Source organism: Notamacropus eugenii, chromosome 2 (genome assembly GCF_028372415.1).
Source record: "Notamacropus eugenii isolate mMacEug1 chromosome 2, mMacEug1.pri_v2, whole genome shotgun sequence".
In the NCBI taxonomy this organism is placed as follows: Eukaryota; Metazoa; Chordata; class Mammalia; order Diprotodontia; family Macropodidae; genus Notamacropus; species Notamacropus eugenii.
Genome location: NC_092873.1, coordinates 327,402,072 through 327,426,128, shown reverse-complemented (window position 1 = coordinate 327,426,128; position 24,057 = coordinate 327,402,072). Strand labels below are relative to the sequence as shown.

Genomic DNA, 24,057 nt, shown 5'->3' with positions numbered 1-24,057 from the left:
AGAGAGAGCAACTCCTCCCCCCAAAAAAAGAAAGAGGAGGAAATTTCTGATTTTATTTGTGGTTATAAGAAACAACAAAAAGCAGACAGGAAACAGAAAGTTGTGTACCTTTGATGTAACAAATGGTAGACCAGTTGTATCAGTCAATATGGAGGATTAGGATGGACTTGGTGTAGGAATGACAAGTGAGCGGAATCTTGAAGAAAGTTAAGGATTCTAGGGGTTAATAGGGAGGGCAATCTAGGCATGGGGGACAGCTTGGGCAAAGCCATGGCAACAGGAGATAGAATGTCATGGAAATATAGGAAAGAACAAGTTGGTCAGTTTTTCTGGAACCTAGGGATGATGGCATGTAATTAGTTTGGAGGGAGTTAAAACCTAAGCTTGAGAAATACTTGAAAATATCTGTGGGGTCCACCTTTCACCATAGTACTAAAAAACCTGGTGGTCTAAGGTTTCTTTTTTTTCCCCCAACTCTAATATTCTATAATATTAGAATATAATATGTATTATAATATAATATATTATAATATAATAATATTCTATAATATGGTTGATAAAATGATATGTAAAGTAACATACCAGCAAAGTGATTAGTGAGAAGGTGAGGCCAAGAGCAACGGCTTGTTGGAGAGGAGTGTGAGGTGAAGGGAAATGAGTCAGTTTAGCCGGGGAAAGTCTCCTGGAGAACATGGGAATGATTTAGTTTGAGAAAGGAAGTGAATTGGGAGAAAAGAGAGCAATTCCAAAGCTAACGACAAGACTGGGGAGGAGGTGGTGCATTACAGTGAAAAGTAATGAATTTGGAATCGGAGGACTGAGTTAAAATTTTAGCTCTGACACTTTCTACCCATGTGACCTTGGGGAGGTCCCTTCACCTCATGAAGACTTTCCTCATCCACAAAGTGAGGAGGGGTGGGGGTTGGATGGACTCAATGTCCTCCAAGTCCCCTTTCCGTTCTTAACCTATAAGTGTGTTTGTCACTTAAAATTTGTGAGCTTGTCATCTAAAATCTCTTGGTTCTTCAACTACTTCATCTGTAAAGTAGGATAAGAATATCTTGACTACCTATCTCACAGAGTTAATGTGTAATAATGTAATGGGATATTGTCTGTATTTTATGCTAGGTAGATGTCAACTGTTATTATTTCAGAACCACAGAATGTCAATTAGGGAAGGAACCTGAGCATCAGTCTTGGCCAATCTGAACTTGAACAAGAATCCCCTCTAAAATATTTGCATCAGGTGGTCTTCCAGCGTTGTTAAGTACTGTATTCACAATATAGTCCTCTATTAAAACCAACTGTCAGTGATGACTATTGAGTATTATTTATCTCCCCCTTCTCCCTGCCCCTTTTTTGAAAGATTTTTATTATTCTATTTCTTTTCTTCCAGTTCCAGTTGCCAGGGTCAACTTATCCATTCTGCTCAGTGAGGAAGTAGAGAGTGGGGAACAAGTTGTGCTCCGGTGCAGCACCGATGAAGGGTCTTGGCCGATTCACTATAGGTTTTATAAACATGATGCTGCAGTCCCTTTTTATGAAGAAACCTCAAATGACACTCAAGCAATCTGGACCACCTTAAAGGCTACCAAGGAGGATGAAGGACAGTATTACTGTTTAGCTTCCAACAGGGGCAACCGGCAGAGCAAGAGCCCAAAGAGTAACATTATTACTGTCAAAGGTAAGTCATGCAGTGATTTGTAGTCCCTGAAGGGCATCTCGAACAAGGAGAGCCCTTCTAGAGCAAAGATTCCTGATCTTTACAACAGTGGGAATTATTTTTTAATACTCCACAAAGGTCCTAGATATTAGTAGATTAAGAGAAATACAAAATAACAAAGAAGCATTACGACTTCAAGAACACAATGATAAAGGTATTTGTATTTTATTCATCACCCTGGCATCTACATATATTTGAAATATAATGATTTGTATATGTAGAAGACGTTCTTTATTTTTCATATGACAGCAGACATGTTACTTTTGTAGAATAGTGAGTCATTAAATGAGATTGACCCCTTTCAATAACTCAGGTGATCCACAGCCCACAGGTTGAGAATCACTGTTCTACAGTATATTCAAGAGAATTATGAGAACCAAGTCCTGTGCTTGAGTATGCCACTTACTGAGGACAGGCTGGCGCAGTATAGTAAAGTGCTGAATTTGAAAACAGAGGACATGGGCTGGACACCCAACATGTGACACTGGATCTCACTTTCCACATGTAAAAAATGAATAGATGATCTTTCTGCACCTCAGCTTCCCTTTTGGTGAGATATCCAGAATAAGCTCCTTTGTGGATTTAAATCTTATGATCCAATGATCCATTTTCACTTTGATCATCATGGTTATCCTCTCTGGGAAATGGAAAGGATCATCTTGAAAGTTGGGAGTGAAGATGATTTGTGTGCTCTGCTGCTTTAGTACTTCAGAGAAAAAATGCTAAATTTTATGGCAACAGCCATCAAAGTGAGTTTAATTTTTTGCCTTCCTCTAAAGTAGTTTCTTGAAAGTGCAGAAAACCTCCTGTCTATTTGGAGATAGTGTAATGTAGTGGTTAGAGAGCTGAACCTGGGGTCAGGAAGACCTAGGTTCACGTTCCACCTCTAACTACTTGTATACCCATTGGAAAGTCACTTAACCTCCATATGCCTCAGTTTTCTCTTCTGTAAAATGGGGATAATCAATCAATAAACATTTATTAAATGCTACTATGTGCTAGCCACTATGCTAAGAACTGGGAATATAAAAAGAGATATTCAAGGAGCTTACAATCTGTTGAGGGAGACAACATGGAAACAAAGCAAGCTATATACTAGATCAATAGGAAATGATTAACAGAGGGAAAGTGTTAGAATAGAGGGGTTAGGAGGAAGAAAAGCTTTTAATAAAAGACGAGATTTTAGTTGGCACTTCTGGGAAGCCAGGGAGTTCAGTAGGCACAACTAAGGAGGGAGAGTGTTTCAGACATGGGGGAGAGCGAGAGAAAATGCTTGGAGCCAAGAGATGAAGTGTCCTGTTTGTGGAATAACTCCCAGGAGCCTTCTGTCACTGGATCAAAGAGCACAATATATGAAAGGTAGGAGGGGGCCAGGTTATGATAACAATAATATCTAGCCCCACAGGGTTGTTGTGAGCCTCAAGTGAGATAACAAATGTAAATTCTTTACAAACTTTCAAGCATTAAACAAGTGTGAGTTATTTTTTAATTTAATTTTCAGTCACTCTTGCTCCATGGATGAAGGGTCTTATTGCAGTGGTAATCATTGGTGCCATAATCACTACATTGGTTCTTGTAGCCAGATGGTACTTTCTTAAGAAAACAAAAGGTGAGTAGTATCTTTTTTTTCCATCCATGAATTGCTCTTGAAAAGAAGTTAACTAAGCCTAGCAGTTTTGTTGTTTGTTGAGTCATTTTTGTCATATCCAACTCTTCATGTTGAAATCCCCCAGCACCCCCAAAAAACTTTGAATTTTACAGCAAAGACACTAGATATAAAAATACATGGCATTTCCTTCCCCAGCACATTTTACAGATGAGGAAACAGGTAAATGGGGTTAAGTAACTTGTCCAGGATCAAACAATTAGTAAGTCTGAAATCAGATTTGGGCTCAGGAAGATGTGTCTTCCTGACTTCAGGCCTGGCACTCTATCCATTGCACCATCTAGCTATCTCAGCATTGGTAGATTTATATTATAAATAATTCTACTTCTCGGGGGCCTTTGTAATTATACCACTGTGTGGTGCATATGGTGGAATCTGAGTAGGGTATTTCATGATGTTCTTGCAGCATGAGGTAATAGAAAGAGAATTTTGGACTCAGAGGGTTGAGTTCTTTCCCTACCATGTATTAGTAGTGTGTCATTGGACCAATCCCTTCCCCTTTCTGATTTTTATTTTACTCATTTGCAGACTGGATTAGTTTCAGCCCTCAGTCTATGACTCTATGCTGATGGTAATCTTTAGTGCGTGACTTGGGTAGCCGATCGCCTAGGCGTGAGGAGATCTGGATGCTAGTCTCATTTTGGCTCTGACCTCAGTGTGTGACCTTGGGGGATCATTTCCTCTTCCTGAGCCTCAGTTTTCTCATCTATAAAAAAATGAAAGGAGTTTGAATAGATCTGGGGTTTTATGAATTAGCCTGAGCAGGTACTTAAAACTTGTACTTACAAGTCATGTTGTCAGGATAGAATTAGTGGTATTATTTTCTTGATTGAGAGCTAGAGAAGGTCAGAAGGAAAAAATTTTTGATTAGTTACAAGTCTATTTGAAAAGAGACAGGAAATTAACTTCTTAGTGCTCGATTTTGCTTGGGTTTGAGCTGTCTAAGCCAATCCCTTAAGTTTGGTCAGCGTTGTACCTACTGATAAGATAGAAGTGGTATAATGTAAGAGAGAAAGGTATTCCCAAGTCTGTACTTCTTCTCAAATATTTCTCCTTCAAACTGTTAGAATGTATGAAGTGTCCACTATAAGTCAATTCTTTGGGAGAATTAAATGTTAAAATACAAATATACAAGTACAAAAATATATCAAAACTTTCTGCTGATGCCCTAGCTGAAGTTAGCCTATCACTTTAGCTAGCCAGTCAACAAGGTTCTGAAAGAATGGGACATTGAGGACACCTGAGCAGATCGATTTCAGTTGAGTATTGTGTGGCTAGGAGAGGATCCTGAAGCTCTGACCTGGAGTGTATGTTGCTTTGGCTGTCAGAGAGGGATAGCTGTAGCAACCTAAGCAGCCAGCACGGCGAGTCCTGGGAGGATGGGAGCAGTTGAGGACACTAGGGAGGGATGGGTGCCACAGGGATGGTGGAAAAGAACATTTTAACTTCAGAGTCTTTCCCTGGGCTGGCCCTGGATTTAGCCTATATCCATCTAGAGTTGAGAGGAAGAGAATAGACTCAATTTATTCATTAAATTATGCAGAGATGGGCTCTAAGTTAAAAAAAAATTTGCATCTTATAGTGAACATTGGTACTTTGGATAGACTGACAGATTCCCTGGATTAGTGAGCACATAAATTCAGATTTTTTTAAAGCTTGATTTCCTTCTCTTGTGAGACAGGGTCTTCTTGAAACTTAATCGTATATGGCCAAAAGGATGACAGTTTTTTGTTTGATTTTTTTTTTTACTGCAAATATTGGAGTACTGGGCTTACTTTTCCCTTTTTCAATGACATTATTGATATCTTCACAGCTAGTCAAACATGGTTTAGATACAATATATTGCTATCTAGGCAAGTCACTTATGCTACTCTTAACCTCATTGTCCTCATCTATAAAAGGAGTATAAGGATAGCATCTAACTTACAGGACTATGGAGAGTTTCAAATGAAATTTTCTATGTAAACTACTTTGTAAACTTCAAAACACTGTGTAAATATGATCTATTATTATGTTATTGGAATATGGAAAATTTTAACATACTTTTTCTTTTCCCTTCAAAGCAAAACAGATGCCAGTGGAGATGTCCAGGTCAGTTTGTTTATTTTGGTGAAAGGGATTTGAAATGAAATTATGAAGTGAAGTTAGAGAGGGAATAATTTGTTACTTTGCTCAGAGCTAATGAATGTTAAGGACTTTTTACCATGCAGACCCCTGAGAGGGTGTCTGGGATGCCTAGGGGTTTCCCATACCCCAATTAAGAGCTCCTGTATTCCTGTTTCCTTGAGGGAAGAGACTATGTCACTCCAATTCAACAAACATTTATTAAATGTCTACTGTAGAAAATATATTTATTTATGTAATCCCTAGAATATACCTAGCACAGAATTTTACCTGTATCATGTATTCTGACAGTTAGAAGTTCATGAAGCGATGTATCTTAGTGGATAGAGAGCTGGCTTTGGGACCAGGAAGTCCTGAGTTCAAGTCCCATCCCTGCCACATATTGGCTTCATTACCCTAGGCAAGTCACCTCTCAATATTCTAGGACTCTTTCTAAGTTGCAGAAAATGTGCTAACTTGCATTGGAAGAGGGGTTTTCCTCACTTGGGAGTTCAGTGAAATCATAGGTCCAGTTCCTAAAATAGGGCCTTTGTACTCTTGGAGTTCACAATCTAGTGCTGATACTTCAAAGTGGAATAATTCTTATTTGAAACCCTTTGCATGGATTATAGATATTAACATAGGAAAGCTCGACAGAAATCGAGTCCCTAGAAAAATAAGACAAAATTCAAATATAGATGCAGAAATTCAAACACATTTTCATTTACCCATGGTCAATCCAGGCCATATCCAGGCAAAACATCTCACTCAAGAAAAATGAGTAGCATAGGAAATAGGAAAATGAACAAGATCTCGATCTATGAAGTCGTTCAACAAACACTTAAATAATTGGTCTGTACAAGATGCTGTGCTAGCTGCTGTGGGAAATACAAAGATGAGTCAGGTGCAGCGACTTCTATGAAAAATCCCTGATCCAAAATGCAACCAAAATACAAAAGAAAATATGATAACACTTAGCAGATATATGAACAAGAAGCCATTATGATGGGAGTTCCCAAGGGGAGAAGATTCCTTTTAACAAGGAAGGTCAAGGAAAACTTCACAAAGAAGGTGGCATTTGGATTAGACCATGCAGGAAGAATAGGATTTTAAGATGTAAGGATCAGGGGACTGGGGAGGGGAGGTTGGGGGATGGGGAAGGCAAGAGCAGCAAAGTAAATTCCAAAAGCTTCTCTCTGCTTTTTGTTGTTTGATCTTTAGTTCTGTTGGACACATGTACAGAAAGAGCTCAAATCTTTTGTAGCATATTACAGTATTTTGGACTTTTAAAAGTCCATTTTCTAGATTGGAAAAAAAATATAATTCTTTTTCTACATGAGAAAAGAAAACTCTCCTGGTCTTCCCAAGACCATCTCCTAGGTCATATTTTGTTGACTCTGGGTTGGTGCCAAAGGTCTCATATGTTTTTCCTTTTTTTCCTTTTTTAATGTAATTTTAAGGCCAGGACCACCCCTGAACTCCAACACTGAGAAGATGCCATCTGATCCCAATGTAGAAGCTAACAGTCACTCTGGTATGGCATCTTGACTTTCCTTCTTAACAAAGTATGTTTTCTCTAAGCAGGTCTTCTGAATATAAAAGTCCAGCACTTTTCTATTACACTATCCTCAAAACTTCCCCTTTCCAATTGTCTAGTCTGGCTAGATTTTTGCCATGTTTCTCTATCTCCTCTGTTAGAATTCTGAATCACAAATTGAACCATCCTTCATAATGAAAACATCACTGAGGTTAGAAATATGTAGGAGAAAATACAAAATACTTCTGGCTGGTGGAATATGAGAAGCTGTATGATGAGATGATTTGGAGTCAGAGAAGCTGAGTTCAAATCTGTCTGTGTGACTTTGGGCAGTCATTTAACCAGAATATGCTAAATGCTTATTAGTTACCAGTGAGCATACTAGGAGTATAAATTCAACGACAAAAGTCTCAGGCCTCAAGGAGTTGTATTCTAGAGTTGGAGTAGAGGGAGATAATACAACATACTTTGTTTTGCTGTTTCAGTTCTGTCCGAATCTTCATGACCCCATTTGGGATTTGTGTGGCAGAGGATTTTGTGGTTTGCCATTTCCTTCTCCGGTTCATTTTACCAAAGAGGAAACTGAGGCAAACAGGATTAAGTGATTTGCCCAGGAGCACACAACTAGTAGGTAAATGAGGCCAGATTTGAACTCCAGAAGATGAGTCTTCCTGACTTCAGGCCCTGCGCTCTATCCATTGTACCACCTAGCTGCCCTAGATATACTTACAGATAAGTAGACACTGCAGCTACATACAGAATTATATGAAGTAATTTAAAGGGGACTTAGGAAAAACCTCTTGAAAGAGAGAGCAGTTGAGTCTTGATGAGAGACAGGATTTCTAAGAAGTAGAGGTGAGGAAGCATCAGGAATAGCCTGTGCAAAGGTTTAGAAGTGAGAGATGAAATGATAATTCATTTTCAAACCTCAATTATTTATCAGGTACACTAACTATGATGCCAAGAACTGTACTAGGTGCTGAGAATACAAAGACAGACATGAAATAATCCTTGGCCTCCAGAAGCTTCCATTTTATCTGGGGAAATAACTTTACCAGATCTAATTATATACAAAATAAAGATTCTAAGAGGCTGAGGTGACGAGAGCTTGTACACAGCTTGCACAGCTTGTACTAAAGCATGGAGGTGGGATATGGAGAAAAGTGTGCAAGAAATACGTTAGGCCATTAGGGAAATACTGTGTAAAAAGCCTGCAAGGGTAGTTTGGAGCTGGGTTGTGAGGTGCTTTCAATGACGAACTAAAGAGTTTGGGTTTGATCTTTTTTCTATTTTTTGTTTCTTCATCATTTTTGTGAGCACACTTAGAAATATGCTTGATATTCTTGAAAATAGTAATGTTTTTCATTCTTTGTACTTGTGTTCCCAGCACCTAGCACACTGTCTGACAATGGTAGGTGCTTCCTAAATGCTCTGGAGTTTACTGTACAGGGAAGTAACCTGATCAGACTTGTGCTTGAGGAAAGTTGCTTTGGTCACTGTATGGTGGATGTACTGGAAAGAAGAGGCCGGAGGCAGGGAGATTAGTCATGAGGTCATTATAATTGTACATGAGAGAAGTTATGAGGGCCAAAGAAGTCTGGTAGCTGTGTGAATAGAGAGAAGGAGACGAAGGTACAAGAGACATCGAGGTTGAACCTGTAAGTTTTGGCAACTGATTGGATATGTGGTTTGAGACAGAGTGACAGGTCAAGGATAATGCCAAGTCTTTGATCCTGGGTATGGGAAGAGGATGGCACCCTTGACAGAAATAAGGAAGGTCAGGAGAAAAGTGACTTTCAGTCAAGAAAGATAACAGGTTCTGTTTTAAATGTGTTTAGTCTCAGGTGCCTACAAGATTATCGAGTTCACAGTGTCCAATGGGCAGTTGGTCAAAGCAAGTCACTTCGCCTTGTGGAGCCTGTTTCCTCTTTTTTTTTTTTAAATGAAGAGGTTAGACTACATGACCTCAGAGGTCTCTTCCAACTCTAAATCTAGATGTTTCTTCGAGGGCAGAAGGTTTTATCTTAAATAGTTTGCCTTATTAGTATGAGTCATTTTGTCTTCTGTTTAACCGAACTAAATGGGAAAAAACAAACAAAACGCCCTTTCATTTTTCATTAAGATGCTGATATAAAACCAAGTTTCCCTTGCCATGAATGCTAATTAAATTTTAACTGATTTTTGGACTAGGATACAACGATGATATTGGGAACCATACAATGAAACCAACAAATGAACACAAAGGTAATTAAGGTCCTGTCCTACTCAAAATTCCTGATCTTGTCTAGTGTTTTTAATAAGAAATGTTTATTCACTTATAACAAAAGAGAAAAACTTAATCAGGACTCCCAGATTCTTTTCTTACTTCTGTCAATGACTATGCCTCAGTTTCCTCATCTATAAAAATCTGTGCTTTTTCTCTCTTTGACTCACAAACAAGACACTTGATCTCTAGGCTCTGGGCATTTTCTCCAGCTTCCTCTCATTTCTGGAATGTTCTCATTCACCTCATCCTACTGACTTCCCTGGCTTCCTTTAAGTCCCATATAAAACAGGATCTTCTACAAGAAACTCTTTTCAACCCCTCTTACTTCTTTATCTGATGCCTTCTTTCTATGAATTATTTCCCATTTATCCCGTATATAGCTTGCTTTGTATATGTTTATTTGCTTGCTGTCTCCTTCACTGGATCATAAGCTCCTTGGGGGATTGTCTTGTTTCTTTTTGTATCCTCAGTGCTTAGCTTGGTGAATGGCATATAGTGGGCACTTAATAAATGTTTATTGATTGTTTGATCTTTATACAAAATACAAGTTATTTCTCCCTAAGAGAGAATTACCTTAAATACTGGCAGGAGCAATATGGGTTAGATATGTCTCATTTTCCTCATCTGTCATCTATAAATGAAAAATTTGGAAGAGATCATCTCTGAGGCTTTTTCTGGGTTCAACATACTGTGATTCTATGACAAAGATTTCTTGGTAGTCCCCATCTTAAATTCTAAGCATGGATTATTGAATCGCAGACTGTTATTGCTAGAGTAATCTTATAAGTAATGCAATTTTCAAGAACATTACTGATACGTTTTGTTTTGACACAATAAATACTACCGAACAAATGCTCAAAGTCCCTTATGTTCCTCTGAAAAATAACACCTTGTAAATAATGTAGTTCAGCCAATTCTTTAAAAAAAACCACACACATATAACTTTTCTCTGTTTTTTCAATGAACATTTATTTTCTCTACCTCCCCCCTCCCCTTCCCCAATCTCCCATTGTACAAACAAAACCCATGTAACAAATACGCACAGACAAAACAAATTCCCACATAGGTCACACCCAAAAATATATGTATTATTTTACAGTTGCATATGGAATCTTTCTCTCTAGAAAGTCAACCCACATATTTTGCAGATGAGAACACTGAAACCTAGGGATGCTTTCAAGAGAGAGATTGCATAATGTACTTTCTGAAGAATCTTTAAAAATTATATTTTTATGTGTTTAATAAGAATGTAAGTGTAGAACCCATAAAAGATTGCACGCTGTCTTGGGGAGGGAGAGGGATGGGAGGGAGAGAAAATTTAAAACTTATGGAAGTGATTGTTGAAAACTGAAAACAAATTTAATTAAATTAAAAAAATAAAATATGTTATGTGCTAAAAAATTAATGGCAACCTTTCAAATAAAAAAAATTGTATTTTTATCTATTTGCCCAAGATAACAGAAAAGACATTATGGCTGGAGGTAGGGGACAGACTGAGTACATTTTTAGAGTTTTTTCCAGCCCTGGAATAGGATAGAAACTAGAGGGTATAAAAGATTAAATTTGTTGCAAAAGTCTTTTGACATCTGTCTCAAAGTATTACATTGTTTGCAAGTGTAGCATCCTGATCCCTTGCTGAAGCCAGAAGGATATTTTCTGAGAGCTAACAGGTTATCTAAATGAAGATTTTCAAGATACCATTCTAATACTTTTGTCCCAGAAGAGTATTTGTGGACTTCATGTTTACCAAGAGAGGGAAATAGAATATATCTGACCAGATTTAATGATAACCATCTGGGAGATTTCATTCATTTTATTAGGGTGAAGGGATTGTCCTTTCACAAAATTTTATGTTCCTGGGTTAATATCCAATCTTAATCTCTTTTGTGTTTGAAAAAGTCATGAGATGGATGAATTGTCTTAATCCAGACATGGAAGGTAGTAATTGACTGATATTTCCTGGTGCTCAAATCATTCTTTTCCCTTTCTGGTACATAGTCCTTGAAAAATCTTCCTGCATAGAATTAAAATATATGTGTGTATATGTTTGTGTTTGTATATATGCATATTTGTATGTATATATATATATACACACACATATATACACATAACAGGCATTTATAGTTAAGATCAAATTGGTTATATGTGTATACATTATATGTAATAAAACCAAAAATGTACATATGTACACACACAACACAACATAATAATTGTGTATATACATGAGTGTGTTTGTCCTTCGTTGCCGAAGAAGACCATGCCATCAGAGAAATGATGGCATGTTAAGATCAAATGGGTTATATGTGGATACATTATATCTATATATCTATAATGTATCCACATATAACCCATTTGATCTTAACTATATATGCTTGTACACATAACTATATGTGTGTCTTTGGAATGTTTGAAGGCCACTAAAATGTGCCCTTAATCCTGACTAGGAGCCCTGCATCCTGTCTCTTAGGAATTAGCATTACAGTGAGAATACATGGTGTGCTTTGAGCTCCTTGAAGATAGTGCTGCCTAACACCAAGTGTTATGATTTCTTTGTGACAGAGCTTGACCATTCGAATGTGGATGTGGAATACACTGAAGTTGAAGTTTTGACACCTGATCTTCATAGAGGTAACTGAGCTTTTGATGCTAATACATCACTGTACTTTGTTGACTAGCTGAGCAAAGATACTTGGGTTGAAGGTAACTGTTGACTCAGCCACTTTATAATCTTAGAGTCACCTGGGTCACTGTCAGGTTAGGTGACTGGTCTGTGCTCAGCACGTGTCAGAAGCAAGACTTGAACACAGGTCTTCCTGAATTCAGGGCTGACCCCCTAACCAATGGCCCATGCTTCTGAGAATGCATGCAGCTTGGTCCTTAGGGAATCAACAGAAATAAAGAGTGATTAGCCAAACCCTCAGTTTAGACTGCAGTTTCCAAAACTTGACTGCTGTCCAGCAGGATCTTATAAAAACGAGTTTCATTTCTGGGAGGGAAACAGATGTTTGGACTTGGTACATATGCACTTAGTGTGTAGAGAAAGCAGCTCTGCTACTAACCCACTGTGTAACCTGGAGCAAACCGTATCCTTTCTCTTGGAATTCACTTTTTCTTCTGTAGAATTAGGATATTAGAATCAATGGCTTAAGGACCAGCAATGTATCCACTTTCAGAGGCATTTTGGGGAAGTAAAGCTTTAATTCTTAGGAAATTTTCCCTCATATTAAGCCAAATTTTGCCTCTCCATAATACTGCCTCCCCATCCCCCAGATTAGGTTCTCATTTATAGACTGGCTTCTTTTTTTTTTTAGGTGGGGCCCAAAGGCATTTCTTATATCCTCAGTTTTGTACCAACTTGGTAATGTGTGTTTTGTCTTTCGTTGCCGAAGAAGACCATGCCATCAGAGAAATGATGACATGACTTGTATTTGACTTTGTTTTGAGTGAGGGAGGGCTGTGCAGGTCACCAGCCTCACTTCTCCTCCAGAGCCATCTGAATCCAGTGACCAGGTATTCATCAGGATGACTGGAGATGACCCAGGATGAGGCAATTGGGGTTAAGTGGCTTGCCCAAGGTCACACAGCTAGCAAGTGTCAAGTGTCTGAGATGAGATTTGAACTCAGTTCCTCCTGACTCCTGCACTGGTGCTGTATCCACTGCACCACCTAGCTGCCCCACTTGGTGATAGATCAGCTTAAAGGATGGAATTTGGGCTTGGTGAGAGTAGAGCAAACATTCAAATGCCAATTTCATTTACTTTTAACATCGTAAAGAATTTCAACTAGAAACCACCTTTACTTCAATTCACTGCCTATTGACATATTGGAAGGAAATAATCCTTTCTGCTTGGCACATGATGCTGTAATATTTACTTGTTCACTCATCCATTTATTTTTATCATTATTTTAGCTTTTCTTCCCCAGGTACATGGAAAAACAACGTTTAACATTCATTTTTAAAACTTTGAGTTCCAAATTCTCTCCCTTCCTCCCTCCCCACCTTACCCCTCATTGAGAAGGCAAGTGATTTGATCTAGGTTATACAGGTATAGTCATGCAAAACATATTCATAACAGTCACATTGTAAAAGAAGACAGACAAGAAAACAAAACCTCAAGAGAAATAGTTTAAAAAATATGCTTCAATCTGTTTTCAGACACCATCAGTTCTTTCTCTGGGGATGGATAGCAGTTTTCAATATAAGTCATTCAGAGTTGTCTTGGATCATTGTATTGCTTAGAATAGCTAAGTTATTCACACCTAATCATCTAACAGCATTACTGTTACTTTGTACATAGTACATTTCCCTTTGCATCAGCTTATGTAAGTCTTTCCGGGTTTTTCTGCAAGTATCCTGGTAACATTTTTTTATAGCTCAATAGTATTCCATCACAATCACATGCCACAACTTGTTCAGTCATTCCCCAATTGATGGGCATCCCCTCAGTTTCCAATTCTTTGCCGCCAGAAAAAAGCTGCTATAAATATTTTTGTACATATAGATCCTTTTCCTTTTTGCCTTTATCTTTTTGGGTTACAGATCTAGTAGTGGTATTATTAGGTCAAAGGGTATACATGGTTTTATAGTCCTCTGGACATAATTCTAAATTGTTCTACAGAACGGTTGAATCAGTTTACAACTTCACCAACAGTGCATTAGTCTCATTTTTCCCACATCCCATAAAACATTTGTCATTTACCTTTTCTGTCCTGTTAGCCAATCTAATAGGTATGAAGTAGTACCTCAGAATTGTTTTAATTTGCATTTCTCCAATCAATAGTGAATTAGAATATTTTTTCATGTCCTTTAAAATAGAAGTTACTAAATCTTGTATTATCCTGACTGTAGCTCCAAATACTAGAATTATTTCTTTCTGGTTGCTTGCAATATTTTCTCCTTAACCTGGGAACTCTGAAATTTGGCTATAATATTCCTGGCAATTTTCATTTTGGGATCTCTTTCAGGGGGTGATTGGTGGATTCTTTCAATTTCTATTTTATTCTCTGGTTCTAGAATATTGAGGCAATTTTCCTTGATAATTTCTTGAAAGATGATGTCTAGGCTCTTTTTTTAAAATCATGGCTTTTATGTAGTTCAATAATTTTAAAATCATCTCTCCTTGATCTATTTTCTAGGTCAGTGCTTTTTCAATGAGATATTTCATATAGTCTTCTATGTTTTCTTTCTTTTGGTTTTCTTTTATTGTTTCTTGATTTTTCATAAAGTCATTAGCTTCCATTTGCTCCATTCTATTATTTTCTTCAGTGATCTTTTGTATCTCCTTTTCCATTTTTCCAGTTCTTCTTTTTCAGGCATTCTTCTCCTCATTGGCTTTTGGCACTTCTTTTACCATTTAGCCTAGACTGTTTTTTAAGGTGTTATTTTCCTCAGTAATTTTTTGGGTCTCCTTTAGCAAGCTGTTGACTTTTTTTCATGCTTTTCTTGCATCACTCTCATTTCTTTTCTCAATTTTCCCTCTACCTCTCTTACTTCATTTTTGAAATCCTTCCTGAGCTCTTCCATGGCCTGAAACCAGTTCATGAACTTTGACTTTGTTGTCTTCTTCTGAGTGTGTGTTTTGATCTTTCTTGTCACCCTAATAACTTTGAATAGAGTTGTTTTTTTTTCTGTTGTTTACTCGTTTTCCTAGCCTATTAGTTGACTTTTAACTGTTTGCCAAATTAGGACTCTACTTCCAAGGTGGAGAGCACATTGTCCCAAGACTCAGGGATTTTGTGCAGCTGTTTTCAGAGATACATCTAGAGACTTGTAAGTTTTTAATTCTTCTAATGTGGTATGATCTAAAGCAGGCCTGTGGGCCTCTTGTAGCCTGCCAAAGGATTTTCAGCAGCTCATGAAAAATGGAGGGTTGCCACTGTGTACTCTCCTGTTTGTCATGTGACCCGTGGAAACCAATCATTGGCAGTCCGTCTCTAGTCTGTCCTATCTGTGGCCTGAAGAAGTTTAGCTTATTTTAATTTTGGCCCCTGTCTACTGCCAAGTTGTAAAGGTCTGATCTAAGGAGAAGTGTTTACTACCCTGGACTGTGCTCTGTGACCACAAGCACTCTTTTCTGCGCTAGAGCTGTGAGCAGGGTCCCTCTTCCACTGCTGCTGCAAGCTCTACTATGCTAGTGCTCCTTCTTGCCCTGGAACCACCATCCAGGGTATGGGCAAAGCAACAAAGTCCTATCTCAATGCCAGCAAAAAGACCCCCACAATCTCCTTATGACCAGTTACTTGACCCCCTTACCATCTATGGGCTAAGTGCTCTGGGAATAGTCACTGCCACTGCTGTTGATGCTGATTCAGTCATTCCCAAGGCCTGGTTCTGATTTGCTGTGGCTAGGGCTATACTTGGCGTGACCTGTGCTGGACTGTACTCCTCTCTCATTATGATGCTACAGACCTTTCCTGCCTATCTTCCAAGTTGTCTTGGGCTGGAAATTTGTTTTACCCCGTCCTTTGTGGGTTCTTCTACTCTAGAATTTGTTTAGTCATTTTTAAAGGTATTTGGACAGGTTTGGGAGAGAGTTCAGGTGAGTCCCTGCCTTTATTCAGCCATCTTGGCTTTACCTTGAAACTGTAAAATTTAAACAAGGCCCATAGTCACCCATCCTCTCTGACTGATCTTCATTCAGGACAAGGGCAGTCTATCTATGTCTGTTCACATAAAGAGCAATGGTGGCATTTGCTAACGTGTGGTAGGTCAAATGGCTTATTCTTGTATCACAGTTTTGGATTAGCATTTTTTGACTCCCTGCTTTCTTCCCGTCATCCATGTTCAATATCCCTTCAATTTTATTTGCTGAATTCACAGACCCTTAATGGTGAAGGACAGAGGAAGGTGGTGTGAGCTTGATATATGGAGGGGACTAGCATTATCTTTTCCTTCTGTGTGTGTATGTGTGTGTGTGTGTGTGTGTGTGTGTGTGTGTGTGTGTGTGTGTGTGTGAATATCAGAAATGCCTGTCACAGGCATACCAACTCCCCACTGTAGTATGGAACTGGAAATATTTGGATCTAGCACTTTTCTTGGGGACTGAATATATTGCGGCATTGGCCTCCTACTTATAAAGTGCCTCCTTTGAGGTGAACTTCTTCTTTTGAAGGAATAGTTGCGCAATAGACGTTTATTGAGCAGAATTGTTTAGGGTAGAAATTTGTTTTCAAAATACGCTTTGAAAAAATACCCCTGACAGGTTAGGTTCTGCTTTTGCAAACTGCCCTGACAGCTTACTTTCTGGCACTGGGTGTGTGGGGAAAGGGGGAGGAAGTGTTTATGGATGTTAAGTGAGGACCATGCCCTACCTCAAGGGCAGCTGGAAGTCAGAAGCCAGAGAACCATAAAATAATAGAATCTGAGAGCTGGAGGGTCCTTAGAAATTTAGTTCAACTTCTCATTTTACAGATAAGTAAGCCCTTGTGACCTAGGTCATGTAATCACTCAGTTGCAAAACTGAGTCCAGACCCCAAAAGTGATTACTGCACCTAATTTAGAGGTTCAGCTTTGACAGCCAGTGAAAAGACATGCAAAGTTACAAATATGAATGGGCTTAATTACAAAAGGGCTTTGGAATGTTGGAAGAACTGGGATTTAAGAAGGTTGAGAAGGTAAGTGCTTGGTCCTTTGCAAATATTATCATCTCAGTAATAGTGTTTAGTCTCTTTGTCTGACTTGGAAGGAAATTCTCTAGACCATTGGAGTATCTGGGATAAGTGGGCCAGAATGGAGGTCACATTGGCTTGAAAATTTAGGTCTTCCTGAATGCCCAAGAGGCTAAGTTCTAAAATCATAGCATCATCCATCTAGCATAGAAAAAATATGAAAAGTCACTGAGTCCAATTCCCAATTTTACAGATGAGGAAACTGAGGACTAAAGTCCAGAGGATATCTAGAAATGGAAGAAACTTTAGAGGCTGCAGAGTCCAATCCCCTCTTTTAAAAATGAGGAAATAAGACCAAAAGATGTTAAAGAACTTGCCCAGGGTCCCCCAGGTAGCAAATAACAGACTCAGGACTTGACCCTAGATTTTCTGACTCCCTGTCTAGTATTCTTAGGTAGTAAACTCTGAAATGGGGGTCCTGACACTATACCAAGGAGAGCAAGACCAATCAGTCAGAGAGTGGAAGATGGTTGTCCCACTCTCTTGATACTAATTGCAAGGATTGCCTTCAACACAAGCAAACTCTCTGGACTCAACCTTCTCCTATGGTTGTGCTCTAAAGTGAGCACATCTGGGGAGTTATAAACTAACCTTGCTGGTAACCCACACACTTAAAATTCACAAGTGTCACTAGGAAAATTCCAACCTACTCAGTGTACACACAGCCTGTTCCCCAGACAAATTCCTGGCTATAACAGGTGCTTGTGGGTTGGTTCTGTGTCTCTTGGAGAGCTGTTCACTCCAAAGCAATGGCTGGTAAATAATATGCTCCTTTTCAGTTTTAGTGAGACAGAGTAAGCACAGGATGAGAAGAGGACTGAGCTCTACAGCTCTCATTAAGTTAATTTTTTTTCCCAAACCTCTCTCCCTTCTGAGATGGCCTGTTACTGCCTACTACTTACTGTCCAAGGCGTCATCATTTTTTAGGTCACCTGGACTTGAAGGCATGGTATCATCCCAGTCTATTCATTATCACTCATACACTCTATTCAATCAGTTGCCAATTCTACTGCCAGTTGCTCCTTCCTCAATATGTCTCACATCTGTCCCCATCTCTTTACTGTAATCAGTCTTAGTTCAGGCCTTCATCACCTCTTGCCTGAATTATTATAATGGGCTTCTCATTCTCTCCACTTCTCAAATCTCTCCCTATTCCACCCCCATCTCCACAGAGCTACCAAAAGAAATTTCCTAAGGTGAAAGTTTGACTATGTCACTCCCCTACAGAATAAACTCCAGGGGTCCACTAATGAATTTAGAATCAAATATTATCTCATCCTTTTAAAATGTAACAGTCACTCTGATTTATTCCAGGAATTTAGACTCTTAATGGCAGCTTGGGTCCCCAGAGGAGCAACTACTACCTCTAGTTTTAGGGATAACTATGTGGGTCACTAACATGGTAGTTCCCTCCCCCCTTCCCTGGTGTGTTTCCCATGAATCATCAGCCAGCAGATTCAATAAGCTCTTGAAAAGGCATTTACTCAAGTGGAAAAGTAAGAACAGGAGTTACACAGCAACATCCCTCTTGTACCAAACTTGGGGTGCTTTCTCTCACAATGACACACAGAATTGGGGATAGGGGAGGAAGAATGGGTACAAACATAAAGTACAATGGTAATGAGGCACATCTGGTGGGAATACATGTGGCCAAGGCAACTTGCAACTCCAGAACTAGACAGCCTTGATTCCATCCCTTTCTTCAGAGAATCTTTACTAAGTTCAATGAAGTGTAGGATGTAGGTAACAGGGATTTACAAGTCACCCTGTTGCTCAGCCAAGATTCCTCTTCTAAGGGCATTGCTGTTGGATAGATCAATCTATTGCTAGGATGAGCTGGGTAGGCCTCTTATTGTCTGAACTAAACCTACCCAGGGTACTCCATTTCTTTCTTTTTTAGATCATAAACATAACCATTTACTTAGCAATAAGGCAAAATGAATAACAACAGAGTTGCTCATATTATAGGATGCCCCATTTCTACTGGATGCTCTCTGGGGTCTCCCTGGGGTCACTCTTCAAGCAGTAACTATAGTCTCTACCACCTGTAGTCTCAAGCAGATTCTGTGGGTGCTACTGATAATAATATAAGCATATGAGGAATATATGCTAAAAAGTATTTGATTGATAAACTGCAGTGGCTCCCTGGATTTAATCCTTATATTTATATTCCATATATATGCATATAAATAATCCCTATATATTTAATTTAATATAATTAACATACATTAAAATAATATAATTAATCCATATAAATATTTAATGTAATATAATACCTATATATTTAATCCATATATATCCTATCCCAGAGATAGATAGATAGATAGATAGATAGATAGATAGATAGATAGATAGATAGATCCTATATTATAATCCCTGTAGGGCCTGAATTCCTATATCTAATCTTCTAGGATTGAATATAAAACCTACTATTTGGCTTTTAAGGTCCTTCATGACTTAGATGCTTCCTACTTCTCCAGTCTTTGTTACATCTTACTGCCTTTCACTTACTCTATGATGCAGTGATTTTGGCCTCTTTGCTGTACCTTGTAGAAGACACCCCATCTCCTAATTGCATTTTCACTATCCGTTTCCTTTCCCTCTTCACCTCTGCCCTCTCCTGGCTTCTCTTGCTTCCGTCACAAAAATCCCCTGCAAGAAATTTTTACCAGTCCTCCTTAATACTGCGTCTTTCCTTTGAGATGATTTCAAATTTATTCTGTATATGTGTGCTTGCATATAGCTATTTCCATGATGTTTCCGCTGGAGACTGTGAACTTCTTGGGGGAAGGGACTGGTTTTGCCTTTCTCTGTATTCTTAGCACAATGCCTGGTAGAAAGTAGGTGCTTAATAAGCTCACTTGGAACAATACCTGGTACAAAGTAGGTGCTTAATGCACAATGATTGGTAGAAAGTAGGTGCTTAATGAGTAGCAGCTTATTGACTTGCATTGAGAGAGATACACAATCAAGCACATCTGATAGCATTGCTGTGGTTTGTTCTTCAATTCTGAAGAGGACCATGACATCATGGAGGTGATGTCACAACTTGCAAATGAAATGAGGGAGGGCTGTGCAAAGGCACCAGCCTCACTTTCTCCTCCAGAGTCATCTGAGTCCATTGGCAAGATATAGACCAGGACAAATGGAGATGGCCCCCTGTCTGAAAGCCATCGTTTTATTGAATAGCTCCAGCCTCCTAGGGGCAGTAAGGGATGTTGTAAGGCATGGATCTCCCTCAGTCACTGCCTGGTTTGGGATTAGGAGACCACTTAATTTGTAAAAAGTGCTCCTTGGCAGTCTGCTAGATGGGCAGTGAAAGCCACCCAAACTGAACAAGGTCTGGTGCTTTCTCCAGACCTTCCTGCCTTGTATGCAGTCCCACTGCTTACACTGGGATGGTTCAAGGTGCTATTTTGAGCTAGGGCTGGGTCCATTTGTTCAGTGAGGAAGGGAGTGTTCTTAATTAGCCCCAGCCTATTGCATATTTTTTTTTGTCTGTAATTGCTGGGAAAATCCCATGACGTAAAGCAGGCTCTTTCATTGTGAACATAAGGCTAACTGGAGCCAACATCACGCTGAACCAGGAAATATCCTGTCAGGGAAAGACAGCAACAATCTCTTAGCTTCTTAGCTAGCTTAATCTTTTGCACACAGCAATAGACACCAAACTGGAAGAAAATCTGAGAAAGAATAATTAGTACAACCTTGCAGACCATCCTGCAAAGTGTAGATTCTATAACAAGCACCTGGTCACATAGAACAAGTATGTGATCACAGCTGCAGACTTGGAAATGTCATCATTCTTTACTGTCTTCTTAGGGACTTAAAGTTCTTACAGACTTTGTTTCATTGTTTTTCAGTCATATCTGAATCCTTGTGACCTCATTTGGGGTTTTCTTAGCAAAGATATTGGGATGGAGCTCATTTTACAAACGAGAAACCTGAGGCAAACAGGGCTACGTGACTTGCCCAGCGTCACACAGCTAAGTGTCTGAGGCAAGATTTGACTCAGGTCCTCCTGGTTCCAGGGACAGCATTTTATCCGTTGTGCCACCTAGCTGCCCATTGTTAAGAATTGACAGTATTCCATTAAATTCATGTGTCACGATTTGTTTAGCCATTCCCCAAGGGATAGACATCTACTTTGGTTCTAGTTCTCTGCTAGCAGAAAAAGTTCTGATGCATAAATATTTTGGTGCATATGAGGTCTTTCCTTTTGTCTCTTTGGCATATATGTCCACCATTCAAATTTTGATCAAAGGATATGACTCTTGTAGTAACTTTTTTGTATAATTCTCTAGTTGCTTTCTAGAATGGTTATACCAAGTTATAGCTCCATCGCTCATATATATGAATATAATTATACATTTCTGTCATTGTTCTTCCTATCTTTTATTATCTTTGACAACTTTGTGGACAGGTGATAAAATCTTAGGATTGTTTAATTTGAATTTCTCTTATTACTAGCAATTTGAAGAATTCTTGTATGTGGTTGTGAATATTTTGCAATTCTTTTGAGAAATGTTTATTCCCATATTTTAGCTACTTATTTTGGGAAAATAGCTTTTAGTCTACTGTTGTTTATCTTGTTATGTGTTTTATCTTTCATAATTGACTCTATCCTTTGGTTAGGAATTCATCCGTAGTTATGAAAGTTATATGATATTCTTTTCCAAGAGTTGCATATGCATTTTGAATGTATTGTGGAAAATAGTATAAAATGTTGACCTAAATCTTTTATTATTCCAAATGAATTTTGCTATGGTTTTGTGTAACTTTATAAATGATCATTTTGGTAGTTTGATTTGTATAACATTATATATGTAAATTAATGTTGATAGCATTATCATTTTTATTATATTGGCCCAGTAATGAGTACTGACTATTCCTCTAGCTATTTAAATTATTCCCTATTTCTTTAAGGAGTGTTTTGTATTTCTATAGGTATTGGGTGTGCTTTAGTAGATTGATTCCTAGACATTTTGTGCATTATATAATTATTTTGAATGAGATATCCCTTTCTCTTTTTGCCTCCTGGATTTTGTTATATATATTAAAAAGTTCATTTTTGTGGATTTATTTTGTAGCCTGCAACTTTACTGAAGCTATTCTTTCAATTAATTTCTTTGCTGAATCTTGTAGGTTTTCTAAGTAAATCAGAAACAGGAAAATGGGGTGTTTTTTGCTTTTACTTTTGCTGAATTTATGAGAAAAGTTTCTACTGTTTCTCCAGTGCATAAAATGCAAGCTTCTAGTTTTGGTCCTTTTTTTATAATATTAAAAATATTTTATATGACTCTACATTGTAGTGTTTTTGAGTCTAGATGAGTATTAATATTTCTTCAAGGGCTTTTTCTGCATCTATTGAGATAATCATGAATTCTGGATATTTTTGTTTTAAATATTATTATATTGACTATTTTCTTAATATTGAATAATCTTTGCATTGCTAATATAAATTCAAGTTGATCACAGTGATTTTTTTGGTATAATTTCTATAGTCCTTTTACAGGATTGTATTTCAAATTTTAAAATTGATATTCAATAGCAACCTTGATCTATAGTTCTTTTTCTTTTTCTGGTTTAGTTAGTAAGTAGTAACTGGTTTACTTAGACTATATTTTTCTTGGAAAAGGAGTTTGATAAAATGCTTTCTTTTCCAATCTTTGAGAGTAATTTGTGTACAATAGATATTAATTGTTCTTTAAAGGTTTGATAGAATTCTGTAAATATAGCAGGCAAGACTAGGAGCTGAGTTTTGTTTTGGTAGTTTATAGCTAGTTCATTTTCCTTTTTTTGAGACTGGATTATTTAAAATTTTTATCCCTGGTTCTGTTAATTTGAGTATTTCATATTTTTGTAGGCAATCCCCTATTTCTTTGGAGCTCTAAGTTCTGATGGCAGATAACTGTGATAGGTTCTTAGGACTCTTTTCATTTTTTATGGTTTTGATGTGATTTCAACATTTTTTGTTATTTTTGTACTAGTCCAAGAAGTTTTTAAAATCAGATTTCCTAAAGATTTATCACTTTTATTTGTCTTTTCAAAGAACTAACTTTTAGTTTTGTTGAATTAGTTGTCTAGTCTTTTTGTTTTCCAGTTTATCTATTTCCCTTCCAACTTTCAAGATTTCCTCTTTCATGCTTATTTTGGATTTATTTGTTGACCTAATTTTAAAAAATGCATATTCGTTCATTAATTCCTCATTTTTCTATTTTGTTAATATATGCTTTTAGGTATATAATTTTTACTCTGAGGACTGCTTTAGCTGCGTCTCAGAAAATTTGGTATGTTGTCTTGTCATTTTGATTATCTTTCACGCAGTTGTTAATTGTTTCCATGATGTTATTTGACACTTCTTAAGATTCCATCATTAAATTTCCATTTAGGTCTGTGTCTTTTTCTTGTAGTTTTTGAATTGATTGCTATTTTTATTGCTTGATGGTCTATATGGCAGCAGTTTCAGGGATGGTGACCACCTCATGATGGAGAGAAATGTTGGCTATGGATTTTAGAAAGGCACCAATCCTAGGAGCCACTACCATCCTCAGGTGATGACTATCTTTCCACATCCACCAAGACACTTCCTTTCTCATTGGCCACTCTTACTGCCTCTAATGGACTTTACTACTGACCTGGTTGCTGATGGGATCTCCAGTGGCTCTAATGGATCACCCCAAATTGTACAGTCTTCTGAATACCTCCTCCTCATAATACTCATTCCCTATTATCAAGAAAGAACAAAATACAAAAGAAATAGAGGTTCACAGACGTGTGGTGATTGGGAAAACAGCAAAGCAATTATTCTTCTCCTCACTAGGCAACTCAGCAGTTATGGCCCATTTATTGCCATGAAGGAAAAGACCGAGAAATTGGTGGGTTGTTCCTTTGCATGAGTTTGTGAACTCATTTCTGGCTCATTACCTTCTAAGTCATTAATCTTGTTGGGTCCTCAGCCAACTGGAAAATGTTTGTTATTATATCATATCAGCTACTTAGGCACTAATGACTGAAAATAGATTCCTTTCGATTTTCCATGTAGTTACTTGGACTGGAATCATGTACAAAAATATTTGTATATGTTCAAGATT

The 24,057-nt window shown here is 38.0% G+C and overlaps 1 protein-coding gene across 6 annotated transcripts in view; it reads left to right on the top strand.

Annotated features, from left to right (window-relative positions):
* PECAM1 (platelet and endothelial cell adhesion molecule 1) overlaps positions 1-24,057 on the top strand; it is a 101,969-nt gene that overhangs the window by 36,699 nt on the left and 41,213 nt on the right. For 5 of the 6 annotated variants that reach the window (XM_072645417.1, XM_072645420.1, XM_072645419.1 and 2 more), the window contains 6 exons: positions 1,397-1,684; positions 3,225-3,332; positions 5,453-5,480; positions 6,953-7,026; positions 9,220-9,273; positions 11,855-11,923. In XM_072645417.1, the coding sequence (XP_072501518.1) occupies positions 1,397-1,684; positions 3,225-3,332; positions 5,453-5,480; positions 6,953-7,026; positions 9,220-9,273; positions 11,855-11,923 (621 nt within the window). The remainder of the gene's footprint in view (positions 1-1,396; positions 1,685-3,224; positions 3,333-5,452; positions 5,481-6,952; positions 7,027-9,219; positions 9,274-11,854; positions 11,924-24,057) is intronic. The other variant, XM_072645422.1, reaches the window with a different exon arrangement.